Raw genomic sequence first — 22,905 nt, forward strand, 5'->3', positions numbered from 1 at the left:
AAAGTTGCTGTTGGTTTCAGTGGAGTAATGATAGCGAATGCTGACATTTTCATCATCATTGGATGCAAAATTGGAGCCAATATAAATGAACCCAAAATTCCTTCTTGGCAAAGGAGACATAAATCTTGAAATGCAGCATAAACACTAAACTTAGATTTTAAAATTAAGGAAGGTAAGAAGTTCCACAGTTTTGATACAAAAAGTTCTAATGAAGAGAGGTTAGTGTTAGAAATAATGATCAACAATTGCATATCAAACATTATCCTGTATTCGAGAGGTCTTGGACAATGTATACAGAAATTGTGTTCAAATCATGGATGGGCTCGAGCTTTATTGGATGTTAAGAGATCTAGAGGGGAACAAGAATGGAAAGAGAAAACTGATGTTCTTGGAGGTAGCTTCATTAATGGAGCAGATGCAGGCTTATTAGCAAAATTGAAGCCCATGGAATAAAAGGGGCAGTAGCAGCATGGATACAAAATTGGCTAAGGGATAGAAGGTTGTGGTGAATGGCTATTTTTTGGACTTAAGGGAGGTATACAGTAGTTTGTCCAGGGTTCAGCACTAGAATCATTACTGTTTATGACATGCATTAATGACTTGGGTACAGGGTACAATTAAAAAATTTGCAGATAACATAAAAGTATGAGGTGATACCTTTTGGTAGGCAGAAGGAGGAGAGACAATCAAGCCAAATGGTATCTTTCTAAAGAAGGTGCAAGGCTAGAGAGAACGGGGGGTGTTTGTGCACAAATCGTTGAAGGTGGCAGGATAGCAGTTAATAAAACATATGGACTCCTGGGCTTTACGGGCGGCACAGTGGTGCAGTGGTTAGCACCGCAGCCTCACAGCTCCAGCGAACCAGGTTGGGCTCTGGGTACAACCTGTGTGGAGTTTGCAAGTTCTCCCTATGACTGCGTGGTGCTCCGGTTTCCGCCGGGTGCTCCCACAGCCAAAGACTTGCAGGTTGATAGGTAAATTGGCTATTGTAAATTGCCCCGAGGGGAGGTGGGATAATTGAGGGAAGGTGGGGATGTGGTAGGGAATATGGGATTAATGTAGGATTAGTATAAATGGGTGGTTGATGGTCGGCACAGACTCGGTGGGCTGAAGGGCCTGTTTCAGTGCTGCATCTCTCTATCTATAAACAGAGGCATAGAGTAAAAAAGCCAGGAAGTGATTCTAAACCAATATAAGACACTTGTTCAAACCCAGCTGGAGTATTGTGTCCAATTTTCGGCACCACACTTTAGGAAGGACGTGAAGTCTTTGAAGGAGATTGTGGATGCTCCATCATTGAACCCCTTAAGGTTGTGAATGCTCCATTGTTGACCCCAGAGCATCGTGGATGCTCCATCGTTGAATATATTTAAGGCTGACATTGACAGATTTTTGGTCTCTCAGGGAATCAAGTGATATGGGAGTGAGCGGGAAAGTGGAGTTGAAGCCTATCAGCCATGATCATATTGAATGGTGGAGCAGGCTCGATGGGCGTATGGTCTACTCCTGCTCCTATTTCTGATGTTCTTGTGTTCTAATGTTGGACAGGGTCGAGAAGAGATTTTTAGCGTGCTTCCAGGGATGCGGGATTATGTTATGCAGCTAGACTAGAGAAGCTGGGGTTGTTCTCCTCAGAGCAGAGAAGGCCAAGAGGAGATTTGATAAGGTGTTTGAAGAGTTTATGTAAAGTAAATAAAGAGAGACTGTTTCAAATGGCTGAAGTATCGATAACGAAATGGCACAGATTTAAGGTGATTGCCAAAAGAACCAGAGGTGACATGAGGATAAATGTTTTAACACAATGAGTGGTTAGGGTATGGAATACACTGTCTGATAGGAAGGTGGAAACAAGTTCAATAATCGCTTTCAGGAGGGAATTGCATACATACTTCAAGGAGAAAACATTGCAGGGATATGGGAAAAAAGTGAAGGAGTGAAAGTAACTGGATTGATCTTGAAAAAAGCTGTTGCAGACATGATGGGCCAAATGGCCTTCTTCTGTGCTGCACTATTTTCTGAATCTATGATGTAGATTACATGATTTAAAAAAAAATAGTGTTAGAACCTGATATTCGAGAAGCATTATAGGTTTTAATTACCTTTGAAACTAGACAGTATCTTAAAAAATTAAGCTGTTATTTGTCAGATTACCTATCCTGAGCAATCAAAGAAATTGCTTATCAGTGCAAAATGCATACCTTAAATTGGAGAGATCTGCGTCCAACATCACTTCTCAACAAAACTGAAGTATAGTCTTTAAGGTTTTTAAAATTCATTCTCAGAATGTGGGCATCACTGGAATGGAAGGTCATCATTTCCCATCCTTAGTTATTGTTAAGGTAATGGTGGGCATTTTTTTTGATCTGCTACTAGTGATTTGATACAACTTAGTGACTTACTAACACTTCAGAGGACAGTTAATAGCCAATCAGTTAGTATGGGACTGGAGTCACATATAGACTAGACTGGTAAGACATTAGTGCACCGGTTCAGTTTTCATGGCAATCTGCCAACTTTACTGTTTATTTCTAGATTCAATACCTGCGGGTGGCACAGTGGCACAGTGGTTAGCACTGCAGCCTCACAGCTCCAGGGACCCGGGTTCGATTCTGGGTACTGCCTGTGCGGAGTTTGCAAGTTCTCCCTGCGTCTGCGTGGGTTTCCTCCGGGTGCTCCGGTTTCCTCCCACATGCCAAAGACTTGCAGGTTGATAGGCCATTATAAATTGACCCTAGTATAGGTAGGTGGTAGGGAAATATATAGGGACAGGTGGGGATGTTATTGGAATATGGGATTCGTGTAGGATTAGTATAAATGGGTGGTTGATCGTCGGCACAGACTCGGTGGGCCGAAGGGCCTGTTTCAGTGCTGTATCTCTAAACTTTCCTATGTCTTAGATTACATTTTGAAGCCACAATAAGCATATCTCACTCCTAATGAATGAGACTTGACACATATAGTTAGCAGGAAATCCTTTCAGGTCTCAACAGAAATAATTTTTTTCTACTGTTATGCGTTTTGTTCTTAAAAAGATAACTTAGAATGCTGTGTTTAAAAAAACTGAGAAGAGGATTTTTCTGCTCAGTGGACACTGACCTGCAAATAGTTAGAATTCCTGCAATGTTTTGAAAGGAAATTCATAACAACAGTTGAACTATATGGGTGCTTTGAAAGGAAGTTGAACTTGTACAAGGACAGGAAAGCCAGCAATTTCAAGGGAACCACAGGGGTTTGACCTTTCTTCAGAGCAGCTTTTGAGTGACAGGGGGAGACACTGTGTCTGGATATGTGACCATGCTCAGGAAGGTTCTTTTTTCACCTGTTAACCATGGAGCGGAGTCAACTCCCCCTTGTTCCCTTTATTCCCGATACCCAGTTGATCCTAGCCGTCACGTGGGACTGAAGTTCTCTTAATTCAGGCTCAGACTGAGTGTTTGGCATATCGGATTTCAAGGGAGCCACCCTCCAGCTTAGTCCACAGCTACAGTTAATGGCTTAGTACAAAGAGTAGGAACTCAGTCCTTTCTTCAACTATCAATTTACTTTATTCACATTGTTGTACAATGTAAGAATAAGGCTTATACACTTAGTTAGACAAAAACATACAACTCTCACTGAGTTATACAGTTAATAACAAAACTAGCTAGAATTCATAAGCACACCCACTAGGTTTCTTTGACCTTTCCTTGACCTAGTCACAGAATACAAAGGATATTACCCGAAAAAGGGACAGTTAACGCTGGCCAGGCGTTCCGTTCTCTCTCTCTCTTCTACGTCATCGCCGCGTCGCTCACGCAGGGTCTTCTGCTTCCACGATGGTTGATCTCCGGAGTTTTCGCTGGCTCTATGCCCAAAAAGCTATATTCTTATCCTCACTCTTATCTCTCCAAACCTGAGCTGTGTCTTTCCAGTTGGTTTAAGCTTGCTCACCTTGTTCACAGCTTCTCTTAATTGGCCCAGGCCCAAAGACCCCAGTATCACACCGTGTCCAAATAAGGCCCTTTTCACGTGCCCTGTTCTTTGTCTTGTCTCATAAAGTAACTAGTTCAAACTGTTTTTTACCAGCACAGGTCAGTGTCCGAGCTCCAGGTTACTACAGGTCAAATAATCCCAGCAGTTTGTAACAGATTCTGTATTTCTTACAGCCCCTGGCCAACACACCTTGGACCCTTTAAAAAGCCTGTGAATTGGATAAAGGGCAGGCATTTGGAATCTTGCTTTGACCTGCTTGGAGCAAGGGAGAATGACCCAGAAAAGTGATACCTCTCTCTGTAAAGGGAGACTTACATCTCTTGAAAAGGAATCTTGCATTTGAAAGGTGGCAGATTCCTATTGCCTCCAGTCTCTGAAGAATTCCTGCATCCAGAGTGGTTCCTGCTGCCTCTTGTGTTATGGGATATCCTGAAATCTGAAGAATTCTTCTACTGCTAGACTGCTGTTATTAAAAAAATCCAAGTAGACCAGATGCTGCACCCCTGCTGAAAGACCTGTGCAATGCCTGCTGCAGACAAATTGCCTTGAAAGCCTACCCATCACAGACTGTTCATCAACCTCGCCTGGAGAGACTGCGAGTGGCGTCTGATTTTTTGACTCTTGGACACCTCACTGTACTGCAAACATCCTACCTGAATGTGATAAACTCAATTATTTTTATTATTCCTTCTGTTCCTAAGAAACAGCTGTAAACCAAAAATCCTTTTCCCTGGTTAACTGGTTTCTTTTCGAATGTATATGTGTGTGCATGAGGGTTAAATAAATAAAGGGTTTTTCATATATAGATTTATCTCATTAGTAGCTAAGACCTGTTATTTCTTTTAGTTAATGTTGTTGGTTTGGTGTGCTTTATTCTGGAGGATAAATACAGTGTTTAATTTGACTCTTCTTCAGTAGGTGGCAAACTTCGATATGCGATGACCTGTGGAGTAGTGGGACTGAATTAACAGTGCATTACTCCCACCTTTGTTGTAACACTACCTTTAAAATAGTTAAATAAATTGGATCTTCCAAAAAATAGACTTTGAAAAATTCTGTGTTTATCACAAGATGGAGACATTACAAATATTACGATTTTCTTAATATGGTCTCTTAATTTTGAACTAAAATAACTTTTTGTTACAATCCAAAACACTGAAGTGGTCGAAATAAAAGCTTTCATAATTTTTTTCACAGTGCATTTTATGCAAATCAGTGTGTCTGAATTCCAAGAACTTTTTTTTTTAAATGTGGAAAATGTGCACAGTCCCTTAATGTGTCTGGGAGGGAGGTGTGTTCCAGTCTGACATACTCGGAACTGCAGTACTTAGCAGGATTAAAAAGCTGACTTGGAAAGTGAATGCGATGTTCAATAGCATGGGGCACATTTTCTAAGAATAATGACAGTGAAACAACTTGCAACCGACCGAACAACCTTTGGGGAGAAGGAATATCCCGTGACAGCGCTGGCACGACTACTTATCAGAGCCAAGTTTGGCTTTTGAGCAGGTTGTGGTTATGGAGAGCGTAGAGTGGGGTAATGCTCTTAGTGGGGAGGATTTCCTACTGTGTACCATCGAAGAGGAGAGGTCGAGCCTGATTTCTGGAGGCAATACCCGGGATCCCTGTTTGGAGAACGGCCGGGAGGCGGAGGGACCAGGAAGCGACCCTGACGGCAAGTTCCTGGACAAGCCGGCTGCAGGACTCAGTCACCCAGACATGGTGCCGGACTCAAACGGTAACGCTTGGATATTTTCGTTTATTTCCCTTTGAACACTGCCCATTAATTGTTTGGACAGTGACTGTAATAAATAACTCGTTACTGAAATTAGAACGCTTGAGAACGACCTTGATTATTTGTTACAGTTTGAAGTTTGTGGAATCTAACCTTTTCATATTTAAAAAAAATCCTAAAAGGTATAATTGTGCTCAAATAACACGGTAATTATTATAGAATACAGCGTGTGACACAGGCCACGAATAGCTGCAGTACTGTGATCAAAGTCATTAATGTAAATGCCAAGCAATAGTGGGGCCCAACAATTAGCTCAACTGCACTCCACTTAGTATTCCCAGCCCCTTACAGCCAAGCATTTGAATCAATTCGCAAACTTTAACTTGAATCTCCACACCTTTTGAGTTTAACTGGTCACCTCTGATTTGGAACTTTATTAAGTACCTTCTGGAAGGCTCAACACACCATTTTGGAGGGTTTACCATAGTTGGCTTGTGACTTCCTGAAAATAAAGGAGATTGGTCAAAAGCTGTGTTGATAACTTTTATTATCAATTCCATTATGTTACATGGAATTAATGTAAGACCATTGAGTTTATAGTTTTGTATGTCTGTTTTGTCACATTTCTTTGAATAGGGGCACCCTTTGGCCTAGTTCCAATCTACTTGTAGCTCTCCCCAGTTTCCATTGACTCCCTCCTAATCATGATTAAGGACTCCTAAATCTGCTTCTTATTCTCTTTTTCTCTGTCAGCACTGTGTAATTAAAAACCATCTAACCCTGGAGCTCTGCTTGTTTAAGACTTCCACCTCATTTTATGTTATCCCTGAATTTTTCCACAGTACTTTTATTTTTTGGAGGAAGAGAATGCTTGTGTCATTTCTTGTGATTTACTTTGAGAAAGTAATCCTTTTTTTTTAAAATATCATTTCATGTTTACCCTTGGTTTCAAGTCTGTGTGCATAATTGAAGTATTCTGACCACTTCTCTAACAGCCTTACTATTGTGGGATCTTGCTCCTTTTAGAGTATTTTGTGAAATTTGCTGTTTGCCTTTATTTGACACCTGATTCAAGATACAACCACCAGCAATTGGTAAAATAAAAATCTTATTGCCAGTGTGCACGTAACAGGGCAAGGCTGGGAGGGAAAACTAATGTTCGGGGGGGGATAGGGTGCTCAAACAGCTCTTAGTCGCATATACAAAGATCTGTTTGAGAGGTGGGTAAATTATGCATATTTGTCATTAGCAAATATGGTGGTGGTGCACTTCTGGCTGGAAATGAGCATTCACTTTCTGCAGTTGAGAGTAAGTGCTGGAAGTGCATTGACACATTTGTTTCATATATGTTTTTTTTGACACTTTTTCTGCCTCAGCATCTGCTGAAGGTGTTGACTACTTACTGGAATACAACAGTCGCACTAATACCTTGTCAAGGTCCATTGCCATCTGTAAAGAGAAGGTGGATTATTTTTTAGATGTAGTCCTTTTATTAGACCTGGTGAGAACAGTTTTGATGAGTCTTCACCCAAAACAGTAATGTTTTCTTTTTCTTTATATTTGCTGATGGACGTACTGTTTATTTCCAGCACTTTGTAAATGCTGGAAATCTAAGGTTTTTTTTTTCATTTTATCTTTACCTTCTCCAAGTGGCCATTCTTCATGTGTGATCCTAAACAATGGTATTAATCTACTTGACTCTAGGAGCATCACATATACATTTGGTCAAGTCTTACGAGGAAGCGTAAATGGATAGTGATCAGTAGCAGAAACTCGGGGTGGATTTCTGCTCCCTCAGCCAAGGGTACTGAAGCCCATACTAACATCTTTGGTGCCACCCCGATGAAGACTAGCTAACACAGTATGGCACATCAAAGTGAACATGTCTGTTTTTGGTCAACAGAGATGCCTCAAACATGGCTGACCTGCAGATGAAAAACTCGTACTTGGGATTTGTCCAATGTTGATTGTAAAGCATATGGCAATTGTGAAGGAAGACTATGCCACACTGTTAAGTTGGAGGAATCTTCCATGTTAACAATGTTAACATTCTAGGCAAGATGTTCTCTTGCTTTGATGAGGATGTAGCTGAAATTCAGATTGCTGCCAGAACCTGCACAGTGCAGTTAAGGAGCAGTAGAGACAAAGATAATGTTCAGAAATATAAAACTTGATTGCTAATAATTAGTTCAATTTGCTAAATATGTGGATAACTACACAACAGCAAACCTACCATCATAAGGAGTGCAGTCTAGGGCTAGTTTTCTAACTGTGTGTTCTTGATGTAGAGCCTTTGAATCTAGGAATTACTAGAGTAAAGAAGTTATAATAGCTTGTAATATGCCAATCTATTTTCTTTTATTGGTAATTATTATGACTTAGTTAGACCCGGGTTTTAGAAAGTTAAAGGCAGTGCCTAAATCCTCAGATGTTTTCCTTCTCTTTTCCCCTTGCCCCCTTTCTGTCATTCTTTCCTCTTTCATTTTCTCTCATGCACTCTCCAGCTCCCTCTTTCTCTTCTACCAGTGACAGGTTGAGCAATGAGCAACCAGGATATTGAAAATGGGTGAAAAGATTAAAGTAAAAAGGGTGATGTAAGTGTTGATGAAAGAAGTTTGGATTTGCTTAGTAAACAGGAAGTTTTTGTTCAGTAGAAGTAAAGTAGAGTTCATAACTCAGCAGATGTCGAGTTAATCATCAGTATCCGTCAGGATAAGAAGCTGAAGTGTTCAGTATCTGCGGGAGGGATGTGTATCCTCTTCCTGTAGTCAGCAAAATCTGAAAACATTGTTCAGACTGTCGGAGGCTGAATTAATGCAGGGTTTGAACTTTGCCTTTTAGCAGAGTGACACAGAAGATAAGAGTGAAGGAGAAGCAAACATTTTGGTTTCATCAATTAGGGTTCTGAAATATCCAGAATTTTTGATGTTTGAGAAGCCTGAATCCAGGGCCTTAAAGTCACTAGACTTGGAATTAAACATACAGGAGACCACTAGTTCTTGTTTAGTCATGACAAGATTTGCTGACATATATGCAAAATTATACTGCTACCAGATTTATTTTTTATATTGTGTGTTGTGTACCAGGTTGTTGCATTAATGGAAAGTTTGTAATTAAATTGCCAAAGAATCTAAACATATTTTTCCTTCTCCCTACCCCAACTCAAGTTACATTTGATTTGAATTGATGCCCTTTAACAACTTTTCCCTTCATGTAATTGTAGTAAACGGCTGTGGTTGAAAAAAAAAACCTGATGGTTGACATTCCTGTTGTTACTATGCTGCAGTGATAATTATTAATGAAAGCACTCGACCAACGTTCCTTGACCATGTTTGAATGCACCTGCTCTGCCTCGTTGGAATAATTTGCATTATTGAAAGAAAATACTTTGTTGTATTTTTATACTTCAAAACAATTATTGCATATTTTTTTATATTGAAACTGTTGTTGTAAGTAAAGTCAATACGTACATACTGGAGCCGAAAATCCCCAAACTGACAATCTGAAATAAGAACATAAGAAGCCCTTTGGGCCTTCAAGCCTGCTCCACCATTCACTAAGATCATGGCTGATCTTCAGCCTCAACTTCAACTTCCTTCACTATCCCGATATCCCTTGATTCCCTTAGTACTAAAAATCCAGCTATCACTGTCTCAAATATGCTCAATGACTGAGCATCTACAGTTCTCCGGGGTAGAAAATTTCAAAGATTCGTAACCATCTGCATGAAACAATTTATCGTCCTCTTAGTACTAAATGGTCAACCTCTTATTCTGAGACTGTGAGCTCTAGTTTTAGACTCCCCAGGGGAATCATCCTCCCAGTATCTACCTGTCAAGCCTCTGAACAATTCCATGTGTTTCAATGAGATCACTTCTCGTTCTTCTAAACTCCAGGGAGCATAGGCATGGTCTATTCAATCTCTCCTCATAAGAATAAGACAATCCTCTGATTCCAAGAATCAGTCTAATGAACCTTTGCACTCCCTCTGAGGAAAGTATATACGTCATTAGGTAAGGAGACCAAAACTATACACAGTACTCCAGGTGTTGACTCCCCAAGGCTCTATATGATTGCAGTAAGACTTCCTTACTCTTGTACTTCAATCCCATTATAATAAAGGCTAGCATACCATTTACCTTCCTAATTGTTTGCTGTACCTTCATGTTTATTTTGTGATTCGTATACAAGGACACCCAAGTCCCTCCGAATACCAACATTTCCCAGTCTCTCACCATTTAAAGAATATTCTGTTTTTCTAGTTTTCCTACCAAAGTGGATAACTTCATTTTTCTCCACATTATTTCATCTGCCATGTTTTTGCCCACTTATTTAACCTGTCCTCCTTTGCATCCTCCTCACTGCTTACTTTACCACCTAACTTTTTATTGTTGGAAAACTTCAATACATTACACACAGTCCCCTCACCTGCTACAACAACTACTTGTAATTATATAGTGCCTTTAACATAATAAAACGTCCGAAGGCACTTCGCAGGAGCATTATAAAATGCAATATGACACTCAGCCACATAAGGTGATATTGGATCAGAGGTAGGTTTTAAGGAGTGTCTTAGAGGGGGAATGTGAGGTGGAGAGGTGTAGGAGGGTATTCCAGAGCTTAGAGCCTAGGCAACTGAAGGCACGGCCACCAATGGTGGAGTGATTAAAATCGGGGATGCTCGAGACCAGAATTAGATGAGCACAGATGTGAGTGTTGTGGGGCTGAAGGAGATTACAGTAATAAGGAGGAGCAAGGCCATAGAGGGATTTGAAAATGAGGATGAGAATTTTAAAATCAAGATGTTTCTTGACTGGGAGCCAATGTTGGTCAATGAGCACAGGGGTGATAGGTCAACAGGACTTGGTGCAAGTTAAGACACGGGCAGCAGAGTTTTGGATGACCTCAAGTTTACAGAGAGTAGAATATGGGAGACCAGCCAGGTGTGCATTGGAATAGTCCAGTCTAGTTGTAACAAAGGCATGAATAAAGGTTTCAGCAGCAGATGAGCTGAGATGGGGCGAAGTTGCGCGATGTTATAGATGGTCTAGTCAGATGGGCATGGTGGTCTTAGTGATGTCATGAATATGTGTTCAGAAGCTCATCTTGGGTCAAATGTGACACCAAGGTTGCAAACAGACCGACTTAATCTCAGACTGTTGCCAGGGAGAGGGCTGAAGTGAGTAGCTAGGTAATGGAGTTTGGAGCAGGGAACAAAAACTTCAGTCTTCCCCATAGTTAATGGGAGAAAATTTCTGCTTATCCAGTACTGAATTTCAGATAAGCAGTCTTTATAATTTAGAGACTATGGAGGAGTAGAGAGAGCTGGGTATCATCAGTGTACATGTGAAAACTAACGCAGTGCTTTCAGCCTGTAATTCCTTGTTTTCTCTCTCCTTCCTTTCTTGAATAGCGGGGTTATGTTTGCTACCTTCCAATTCACAAGCATTGTTAGAATCTGGGGAATTCTAGAAAATCAAAGCCAATACATCCACTATCTCCATAGTCCGGGCTGGAGAATTATTTTCTTCAGTACTATTTCTGATACGAATTTCTTTAAGTTCATTATTCTCATTAGACCCTTGGTTCTGCTTAATTTAGAATCGTAGAAAGTTTACGGCATAGAAAGAGGCCACTTGGCCCATTGTGTCTGTGCCGGTCAAAAAGCGATCCATCTATTCTAATCCCACCTTCGAGCATTTGGTCAGTAGCCCTGCAGATTGTGGCACTTGAGGTGCATATCCAGACTCCTTTTTGAATGAATTGAGGGTTTCTGCCTCAACTTCCCTTTCAGGCAGTGAGTTCCAGACCCCCACCACCCTCTGCATGAAAAAACTTTCCTTATCTCCCCTTAGAACTACATTTTTCCAATCCCGGCAACATCCTCCTAAATCTCTTCTGTACCCTTTTCTAGTGCAATTACATCCTTTCTGTAATGAGGTGATCAGAACTGCAAACAGTACTCAAATTGTGGTCTAACCAATGATTTATACAGTTCCGGCATAATCTCCATGCTCTTGTATTCTATACCTCGGCTAATAAAGGAAGGGATTCCATATGCCTTCTTAACCACCTTATCACCTGTCCTACCTTCAGGGATCTGTGGACATTCACTCCAAGGTCCCTCACTTCCTCCACACTTCTCAGTAATTTCCCATTAATCGTGTATTCCTTTACCTTGTTTGACCTCCCCAAATGCATCACCTCACATTTCTCCAGGGTGAATTCCATTTGCCACTTTTCTGCACATCTGACCAGACCATCAATATCTTCCTGCAACCTACAGCTATCCTCCGTGCTATCTACCACACGGCCAAGTCCGCAAACTTCTAGATTATGCCTGCTACATTTACATCCAAATCATTAATATATACCGCAAAAAGCAGGTGACCCAGTACTGACACTTATGGAACGCCACTGGAAACAGCCTTCCAGTTGCTAAAACACCTGTCAACAATTACCCTTTGTTTCCTGCCACTGAGCCAATTTTGTATCCGCCTTGCTGCATTTCCCTGGATCCCATGGGCTTTTTTTTTTAACCAGTCTGCCATGTGGGACCTTGTCAAAAGCCTTGCTAAAATCCATGTAGGCCACATCAACTGTACTGCCTTCATCTATATTCCTAGTTACTTTTTCAAAAAATTTGATTAAGTTGGTCAGACAAAACCTTCCCTTAACAAATCCATGCTGACTGTCGTAGATTAATCCGTGCCTTTATAAGTGACCGTTTATCCTGTCTCAGAATAGATTTGCCCACTACTGAGGTTAGACTGACTGGCCTGTAATTATTCGGGTCTATCCCTCACTGCCTTTTTAAACAGAGGTACGACATTAGCAGTTCTCCAATCCTCCGCCACCATACCTGTATCCAGTGAGGACTGAAAAATGATGGTTAAACCTTCTGCTATTTCCTCTCTTGCTTCTTTTAACAGCCTGGAGTACATTTCATCTGGCCCTGGTGACTTATCAACTTTCAAGGAGTCCCCTTAATACTTCCTCCCCTTCCTATGTTTATTACATCCAATACTTCACACCCCTCTTCCTTAACTACAATATCCGCATCATCCACCTCTTTTGTGAAGACAAATGCAAAGTATTCATGAAGAACCATGCCAACATCATCCACCCCTTTGCATAGGTTACCTTTTTGGTCTTTTATGGGCCTTACTCTCTCCTTAGTTATCCTCTTGCTCTTCATGTATACCACAACCACTGGCTGTTCACCCTCCCCCTTCAGAAAGTCCTGTAACCGCTCCGAGACATCCTTGACCCTAGCACCAGGGAGGCGACATACCATCCTGGAGTCTCGTTTGCGGCCACAGAAACGCCTATCTGCACCCCTTACGATCGAATCCCCCATCACTATAGTTTTTCAACCCCTTTTCCTCCCCTGCTGTGCAGCAAAGCCATCTGTGGTGCCATGAACTTGGCTGTTGTTGCTTTCCCTTGGGAGGTCATCCCCTCCCCCTGACAGTATCCAAAGCGGTATCCCTGTTTGAGAGGGGGATGGCCACAGGGGACTCCTGCACTACCTGCCTGCGCCTACTACTCCGACTGGTGGTCACCCATCCCTTTTCTGCCTGTGCAGCCATTACCTGGGGTGTGACCACTTCACTAAACGTGCTATCTACGACGTCCTCAGCATCGCGGGTGCTCCACAGTGAATCTACCCGCAGCTCCAGCTCCGTAATACGGGTCGTCGTTAGCTGCAGATGGATACACTTGCTGCACACATGGTCACCAGGGACACTGGAAGCATCCCTGATTTCCCACATAGCGCAGGAGGAGCATATCACGGAGCCTTGTTCTACCCACTCCAATCTAAAGTCCTTAATAAGCTACACTGAATTAAAAAAAAACACACTTTTGTAGCACTCATCTTTATCACCAGAGGTTTTTTTCAACAAAAAAAAACTTTCCTCTTATTTTTTAAGATATTTAAATATACTAACAGCAGTGACTCACCAACCAATCACCTTGTAGCTCTCCTCTGATGTCACTGACTTTTTTTTCTTTGCTCTACCCCTTGCATTGAAATAGATACCCTTGAGCATTAACCTCACCTTTGTTTCCTCGGTCTTCCAGACTTGTCCATTAATTTACTGCCTTCCGTTTTCATTTCTGATTTTGTCCCAACTGAGTCTACCCTCAGGTCCACGTACCCCTGCCAAACCAGTTTAAACCCTCCCCAACAGCACTAGCAAAATGTCCCGCAAGGAAATAAGTCCCAGTTCTTTCAGGTGCAACCTGTCTGGCTTGTACAGGTCCCATTTCCCCCAGAGCCAGTCCCAATGTCCCAAGAATCTAAAGCCCTCCCTCCTGCACCATCTTTCCAGCCATGCTTTCATCTGTTTTATTCTACTATCCCTGTACTCATTTGCGCATGGCACCGGGAGTAATCTGGAGATTACTACTTTTGAGGTCCTGCTTGCTAATTTGTTACCTAGCTCCCTAAATTCACCACATCCCTCTTTCTACCTATGTCATTGGTTCCGATGTGGACCATGACTGCTGGCTGTTCACTCTCCTCCTTCAGGATGCTATACAGTAGCTCAGTGACATCCTTAACCCTGGCACCAGGGAGGCAACACACCATCCTGGATTCACTTCTGCAGCCACAGAAATGCCTGTCTGTTCCCCTGATTATTGAATCACCTTTTACTATGCCTCTTCCATTCTTCCCTGTACCCCCCGTGCAGCTGAGCCACCCGTCGTGCCTTGGACTTGGCTCTGGCTGCACTCCCCAGGTGAAGCATCACTTTCATCAGTATCCAGAACTGAATACCTGTTGGAGAATGAGATGCACTCGGGGGTCTCCTGCGCTACCTGCCTGTTTCTTTTTGACTGCCTGGTGGTCATCCTTTCCCTCTTTCCTTGCGTACTCTTAAGCTGTGGGGTAACCACATCTATAAACGTGCTATCCATGTAGCTGTCATCCTTTATGAATGCACTGCAGTGTCGCCAGCTGCTGCTCAAGTTCCAAAACCCAGAGCTCAATCTGGTGCAATTGTCAACACTTCTTGAACAAATGGTTCTCCAGGATACCAGAAGCATCCTGGAGCTCCCACATAGCACAAGAGGTGCACTCTCGAGGTTGAAGCAACTCTGCCGTTCCTTTATTTATTAGTTGACGCTTTGCTACTGCTAATTTAAAAGAAAAGATATGTTACCAGTACTAAAACCCCTTAGAACTATTACTAAAACCTTACTAGTACTGATAAATCTTACTACTAATCAATACAGTTCACTAGTTAAAATAAACCTTACACAAAATCAGATAATACTCACCAGCTACTCACTTGTTCCTTTTAATACTTAACTTTTAACCCGTTTTTAGTCTGCCAGTTGTTGAGACGCTATAACCTAGCTATTCACAGATACTCCCTAACAGCTGTTACTCACCAACCAACCACCTTACAGCTTTCCTGTGATGTTACTGTTCACTTTGTTTTCAAACTCTGGCGCAGTTGGACTCCTGTTCACTGCTCTCCTGGAAGGATTATTTCTGGAATGTTTTTTGTGTTTTGTGCCGTGAAGACGGATATGAAGTATTTTTTAAATATCTCTACCATTCCTTATTCACCATTATAATTTCTCCTGTCTCTGCCTCTAAGGGACCCACATTTACTTTTGCTAATCTCTTCCTTTTTTACACACCTATAGAAACTTTTACAGTGTGCTTTTATGTCTCCTGCTAGTTAACTTTCATTCTCTTTTTCTTTACCAATTTCTTGGTCATCCTTTGGGAGGATTTTAGAATTCAGCAATCTTCAGGCTTACTATTTGGCAACATTTCTAAACCCCACCATTTTAATCTAGTACAATCTCTAACTTCTCCTGTTAGCCACGGTTGGACCGCTTAGGCCTCTTTTTTTTTTTTCATTTCTTGAGGAACTGTATATTTGCAAATTATGAATTAATTCTTTAAATGCTAGCCATTGATCATCTACTGTCATACCTTCCAATGTAGTTTCACAATCTATCATGGTCAACGTGCCTCTCTCACCTACGTACTTTGCTTTGTTCAGAATTAAGACCTTAATTTCCAACTTAACTAAATGTGCCTCTGCGAAGCCCTGCCAAAGTTCTTTGGAGTCATTAACAGTTGTTGTGTCATGAGAGGCATGTCTCAGATGCCCGCCTGCTGAAAGGGGCTCGCAACCCTGCCAAAGTGAGCTAGGTCTGCTGGAGGGTGTCAGCACATGATTCGCTTTGGTCACTTGGACATTATCTCTGCATTCAGTAGACCAACATGTCTGTTCTCATGTGCCATACCAGCAGCTAACTGTCTCCCTAGCATATCCAGACTGGGGCACAGGACCTCCTCATCTGGAAGTCTTTGCTCCCCAGCCACAACTCCTTCTACGCTGTAGGACTCTTTGGCTGGTTCCACAATCAGGTGCACCCAGAGAGGAGCTACACTTGAAAGGAGCACAAGTTGGGAATTGGTTCTTTCAAATGCACTGATTACAATCCCAGACTTGGAACTTTGGGGGTTTTTTTTTGACAACCTCCTGCTTTGTTACTCATAATATTCTGTGGCTTAAAATTAATTTAATAGCCATATTTTAGAAACTCTACATGCCACAGCTTCAGATCCGAAACCACAAAATAATTGCAAATAGCAAATTTTTAAATGTTTATTTCTTTTTGTTTCTGTGAAATGTCAAAAAATTGCAGGCTCCATATTATTATTTGTTCCAGGGAAAGCATCAACAAGATCCTTGGGCTACTGGCCTGATCTATCACGCAACTTGGTGGAATCCGATGCAGTCTCAAAAACTGGAAAACAAGGAGGCCCAGGTGAATACTAAATACAACTCTATATTTCCTCAGAGCCTGGGGTGGAATATTAGTATAAAGGGGAGGAGGAAGGCTGATTGGGGGCAAAAATTGTGTGGGACATAGAAATGCCAGCTCTCTGCCCTGCAGATAACAGCTAGGAATTCAGGCAGAATTTAATGTGGCACTTGGGAGCGGGTTGTGAGGGGTTGGGGGGGAGCTGTCAAATAGATGCACTAGAGTGGAACTCTGACAGCGTGAAGTCGGGTCTACATTCTGCCAACAGTTGGAAACATCCAAGGTGTCATTGCTGCAACGATGTGACAGGAAGGCAATTGTGCAGGTAATTAACTCTTATTTAAATGCTGCTGAATACGATTTCGTGCAAGATTTCGAATTAAATGAGTGGCACATGGGGAATACCAGCAGTCAGATCCCCGACCGCTAAAAGCTGGCGGCACCGAGGCGAGGCCTCAGGGTCACCTGTGGAAGTCGTCCCTATTTTGGATGGCTTCAGTCGTGCTTCATATTGGTGGAAGAGACGGGCGAGGAGGCCACTGCCAGAGTGTGGCGGTAAGCCTCCAAGAGGGCGACAGCAGCCTGTTGGACTCAGAAGAACTGAGGGGCAACAGCTTGTTGTTGGCTCAGAGGGGCTGAGGGAGCAGATTGTGGTCATGGCCATTCGGTCAAAGGGGAGTGACAAGGGTAGAGTCCTAAGGGAGGTTGCCTCCAGGGGCAGTGCACGATAAAGGGACAGACCAACAGCCATGGGACTCATCGATCCAGTCCTCCTGAACCTCTGCAGAAGAAGAGCGGCTCGGAGGGAGGGAGGGACAGGCACTGGAGGCACCACTACAGTATCAGCAGCAGCAAAAATAGCAAGAGGGCCAGTCCCTGGCTGGGCAAGCCAAAGAAGGGCGTTTAATTGACCAACAGCAGGCAGCCATGCCAAGATGGGCCGAACCATAGCCAAGAGTGTTTCAGACTCTCCTCAATGACCTGCAAATGTTGGGGCGACAGTGTCCGTGAAGGCTACGGCTGTCAAGGGAGGCCGTCACTGACTTGTGCGCCATGCTGTAGGATGAGCTGTGACCCATGGGACTCGGTGGACACCCAATGCCTGTGAAGATAACCCTGAAGATAACCGTACCATTGCATTTTTAGACATCCTCCTCTTTCCTGGGAGCGACCAGGGACGTGTGCAGGGTATTCCAGGTAGCAGCTCATCGCTGCATTATGGAGGTGACCAATGCCTTGTTTAAGAGGGCAGGAGACTAGGCAGTACCGGACAGACCCTGACAGCCAGGCAGAGAGGTCCACCGGCAGCGGTGCCATCTAGTGATTCCACCAAGTGCAAGGTGTAATCGATTGCACCCACCATCAAGGCCATCAAGGGTCCCTGGAATCAGCCAGTAGCCTTCATCAATAGGAGGGGATTCTATGCAATCAATTTTCAACTGGTCTGCGACCACCAAAGGCACATCCTGCAGGTGTATGTCCAGTTACCCGGTGGTAGTCAGGATACATACATACTTAGACAATCCCAGGTGCCACAGCTGTTCTGCCTCCCACATGCCTTCAGGGATTAATCCTCGGGAACAAAGAGTAACCACTCAAGATGTGGCTGCTGACGCCGGTGAGGAAGGCTCACTCCGTAGCCGAGGAACGTTCCAATGCCTGCCATGGGTGGACCCGAGAGACGATTGAGCAGGCCCTTAGCCTGTTAAAGTTGAGATTCCGTTGCCTGGACTGATCTGGTGGAGCACTGCAGTATGTCCTGTCATCTGCTGTGCTCTGCAAAACCTAGCACTGCAGAGGTGGGAAGCCGTGCATCAGGAGGATGTAGATGAGCGAGGTGGATATGGAGGAGTGGGCAGAGCTGGCAGAACAGGATGATGAGCCCCCTGCACCAGAGGCAAGAGCCATTGAGAGATGCGCAAGGAAGGTTAGGACAATCTTATTCACAGCTGCTTCCTGCAACCATGATGCCCTTTCAATGACTGTCAACTCAAGACTCACACCCACTTTACAGGACATTGCATTGCTCACATCGCCTGGCACCCAGCCTCTCCACACGCCCTGATGCATCTGGGGGGATGACCTGACTCGGCCTGCCCCTACACTGCAGCCCACTGATGGTGCAAGAGTATATGGGTGACATCTGACAAGGCAGCAATAGCTCCACAAACGACCCGCATCACAAACAGTCACATCAATTTATTGCAACCACAGTATCAATCCTTAACGTGCCAAGTCTAAACACCCAAGAATGCCGGTGCATCTAGATGCTCTTAACACATTTGAGTGCTTCTAAGAGATGTGTCGCCTGTGCTTCCATCTGGAGTGGAGGTGGGCTGCCTTGTAACCTGGGATGCCTTTGGCGACTGTCCTCTGGCTGCCTTAGGCCTGAAGGCCCTGGCATGCTCAGGGGCTCCCACACAAGTGCAGGCTCACCACTTGGTCCCCACGGCTACTGGAGGCGCTGGGGTCGTTGGCTGAGGAGCCACTGTCCACAGTCAGAGAGCCCTGAAAGGAACCCCTAGATGTGGAAGGCAGCTCCTCCTCCTCCCTTGCAAGGCACACTTGTACCTCCCTGATCACCTGAGAGGGAGGAGCACCTGGAGGAGACTCCAGGTGCCTCATCCCCCTCTCGCCTTGCCACTGCTGTATTGAGCTCATGGCCAAAGCGATGGTATGCAGCTCTGCGTGCATCTTCAGTATCCCCTGACTGGTCTGCTGGATCTGGTTCTCCATGAGAGTCACCAGCCTGAGACATGCCAGCATTCATGGCATGGATGGACTCCTCCATCGTCCATGCATGGCTGCGAATAGCCTTTGGCAGCTGCAACTCTATCAGGTATCGTGTGGACAACACCAGAGACTCATCAACCTGGGGCTCCACATGAGCCTGGCCTCCCACAGTCCTTCGACTGTCAATGGCCTTGGCAGTCAAAGCCTCCATCAGTTGATTGGGCGCTTCTGCTGTGCTCACCAGCTGGTGACCCTGAATCTAATCGCGAGCACATACCCACTGCCGTGTGAGTCTCTGTGCTGGCGGTGGGGGGTTGGTATGGTGCGAGGGGAATGACATGATGCTGCACCCTCTGAGGATTCCTGCTCTTTCCCCCTCCTCCGAGTGCGGAAACCTGCATGAGAGAATGCACACGGTTGAGGTTCGAGCTTCACTTCTCTTCCTCCTCTTTCTCCGACTACGGCTACTACTATGTGGTGGTAGACACTTGAGCTACCTCTCGCTCTCTCGGTTTGCGACTTCACTCTCTCCATCCGTAATTGCTTGGCCACCCTGTGCTTCCGCCAGTTTGAGGCCTCAGCGTTCTTATGTCGGGCAACCCACCAGTGGTCTTGGTCCTCTCCTTGGTGTTGTGGGCTGAAATTTTTTTCTCCTGCAGGCAAAAGGAGAAACACTGTTATGACCAGGTGAGAAAGGGGTCTAGGGGTTACCTCTGAGCCTTTTCCAAGTTTGGCCATAACCGGGTTTAGTTTTTAAAGACAGTGTTTTAGCTTCCCTCTGTGAATCCTTGCTCACTGCTCTCATTTTGGGATTCGATGTTAAGTCTTGCAGTTCTCGTTGGGGCCCAGTGCACACGTTCACTCATTTAGCTGGTACCAGAAGGCTGTAGGAGTCTTCTGTCTTGAATCTGGAGTTACTTCCGTGGGTCCCTGGAACCTTTTGTGTGAGAGAGAAAGAGAGTTCTCTTCTTCAAGTTCAGTTGCAACCTCTTTTTTTCTGTGTTGCACAATTCAAAAAAATTCCAAGTTTGCCAGCAGGTTAGTCATGTGACTAGCTCCTTATTTGGAACAACCTGCCTAGCGAGGTTAGTGGAATTTCCCTAAGATTGGTAGACACTCCCATTGGGGGGGAGGGGGGTGGAATGTTGGCCTTTTACACATTTAATGTCTCTTGATCAAAATCCGTCTGGTTAATTGAATCAGGGAGCATTTCCGTTGTCTCTCTTATTCAACTGTCTTTTAGAATGCAAATGGGCAGCCATGTTTTCAGCCACTGCTGTGGTCTGTAAGTTATTTCAAATCTAGTAACTGTTCAAAATGTTCCATATGACAAAATTAATATGTCTCATTTTTGGTAGGCGTGGTTTTCGTCACACTGTGAATTTCCAAGCACACAACAGTGCAACATCTAGTGCTGCTGGTATCCCTCTGGCCCTCGATGGGGGCTCCCAGATATATCCTCCATATGTCTATGGTTAAGGGACATGGAGGATGTAAGCAAAGATAGATGGCTGACTGTCGGTCAGATGCCATCATGCATCATGTAACTATTGCTGGCACTCCCTACTGTTGTCATCCGGCAGGTCACTCCATCCCCATGTGGTGATCCATCCTACATTGCCAATTGCAAGCCGTAAAGAGGTGATCAGTATATAAGACTCACCCTGGCAGAGTGGAGGAGGCCATTTCCAGCTCTGCACCCCAGATCAGGGGGTGACCTATGGCTGCTGACCTCCTCTGCTATCTCCATCCAGCTTCCTTGGTCAGGCGGGAGGGTCTCTTGCGGTTCCTTGGGAAAAGTAGCTCCCGCCTTTCTTGTGCAGCCTGGAGGAGAGCCTGCAGGGAGGCATTGCTAAACCTTGGGACCACCTAGTGTCATCCCTCTGACATGTCTTGTGGGCCTTCCTGGCTGTCTCATTGACTGATCGGTTGCGTAGCTATCCTTCCGTATTACTGAGCAGTAGTCTGCCCTCTGTCTGCCAAGGTTCCCTTTAGAGCAAGTTCCCTTTTGAGGATTGCTGCTGTGCCTTTTTACAGCTTTCAAGGCAGGACTGACTGCAGGTCTGGCAGGCCTTTAAAAATGGCTTCAGCACCTGCCTCTGAATCGGGTGACGCCTCGATCGGCGCCTCCTGGCCCGCCCCAGCAATCATTTGGATGTGCCATGTGCCTCCAGGCCATTAATTACTATCTTACCACTGCATGATGGTTGGCTGGCCGCATTCCTTCCGTGTGGTGACAGTGTCTGCTGATGAAACCCGCGCTGTACGAATTAAATTTAGCCCTTAGTGCTGGCAGTGGGAACAGGCAGAGATCCATTTAAGGTCGAATGTGTGTATATTTAAAAAAAAAAAGAGTTGGATTGCGTTACCCATTGGCTTCCTCCATAGCTCTTGTCTCCTGAGCACGGATCATTCAGATACAGGCAAGATTTTGGCATCCAGGTCAATGGATTGGTGGAAGTGAGGCCCACAGCGGTGTACCAGATCAAGACGCAGTACTGGATGAGGAATGTTACACTGTTCAAATTGGCCCTTTTGATCAGGAAGCTAATTTCAATGGGCCTTCAAATTTTGTTGCCTGTTATGGCCTATTTGGCTTTCCACTGTGGCAACTGTCTCTTCCTCTGGGTGCTAAAGTTAGCACAGCTAACCACTTAGTTTATTAGTGAGCTCATCCTGGATAGTCCAGCACGTCGGGGATCAAATCCACTTGTGGAGCATGAATGTTGCTCTGCGATAATTATGACAGCGGAACAGGATTGAGATGTTTTGGCCCCATCTCTGAGTGATTGTTATGAGTGAGTGTGGAAGCGATTCCAACTTTTGAAAAATGATGGGTTGAATTGGGTTGTGTTATAATAGATTTCTGATACAGCCTGATTAAAGTAATAATACCCTCCACTTGCCAGCATGGGTGCAGCTCCAACAATACTCAAGAAGCTTGACACCATCCAGGACAAAGCAGCCCGCTTGATTGGCACCCCATCCACAAACATTCACTCCCTCCACCACTGACGCACAGTGGCAGCAGTGTGTACCATCTACAAGATGCACTGCAGCAACGCACCAAGGCCACTTAAACAGCACCTTCCAAACCCACGACCTCTACCACCTAGAAGGACAAGGGCAGCAGTTGCATGGGAACATCACCACCTGCAAGTTCCCCTCCAAACCACACACCATCCTGACTTGGAACTATATTGCTGTTCCTTCACTGTTGCTGGGTCAAAATCCTGGAACTCCCTTCTTAACAGCACTGTGGGTGTGCCTACCCCCCATGGACTGCAGCAGTTCAAGAAGGCAGCTCACCACCTGAGGAACTCTTACAGTGATGTCATGAGGTGATTATGGTTACTGGATGTCAGTTATCGTCCTTTGTGTCACTGGAGAATTTGCTTCCCGATCCCCATTGACTTCACATTTACTAGAGCTCCTTGGTGCTACAGTAGGTCAAATACTGCTTTGATGTCTTTTGTTAGCTGCGATTAAAGATCTGTGAGTTTTTGCCTAAATGGATTCTTTTTGGTACTTTGGGGGGTTAATTCAGGATTTTTGTTGCTGGTTTTACTGAGCACTGCTCAAAGTATTGGTTAGCACTTTAAGTGGATTTCTCCATGGGGTATCCTTATTTTGATGATATGAAGATCAAGACATGGAGGAGACTA

At 44.3% G+C, this 22,905-nt stretch overlaps 1 protein-coding gene across 3 annotated transcripts in view; it reads left to right on the plus strand.

Annotated features, from left to right (window-relative positions):
• Window positions 1–5,267: 5,267 nt before the first annotated feature.
• Window positions 5,268–22,905, plus strand: part of LOC137374316 (SH3 domain and tetratricopeptide repeat-containing protein 1) — a 126,669-nt gene continuing 109,031 nt past the window's right edge. For 2 of the 3 annotated variants that reach the window (XM_068040177.1, XM_068040186.1), the window contains exons 1-2: window positions 5,268–5,710; window positions 16,412–16,510. In XM_068040177.1, coding sequence (XP_067896278.1) covers window positions 5,491–5,710; window positions 16,412–16,510 — 319 coding nt within the window. In that variant the 5' untranslated portion in view covers window positions 5,268–5,490. The remainder of the gene's footprint in view (window positions 5,711–16,411; window positions 16,511–22,905) is intronic. The other variant, XM_068040193.1, reaches the window with a different exon arrangement.

Source organism: Heterodontus francisci, chromosome 1 (genome assembly GCF_036365525.1).
Source record: "Heterodontus francisci isolate sHetFra1 chromosome 1, sHetFra1.hap1, whole genome shotgun sequence".
In the NCBI taxonomy this organism is placed as follows: Eukaryota; Metazoa; Chordata; class Chondrichthyes; order Heterodontiformes; family Heterodontidae; genus Heterodontus; species Heterodontus francisci.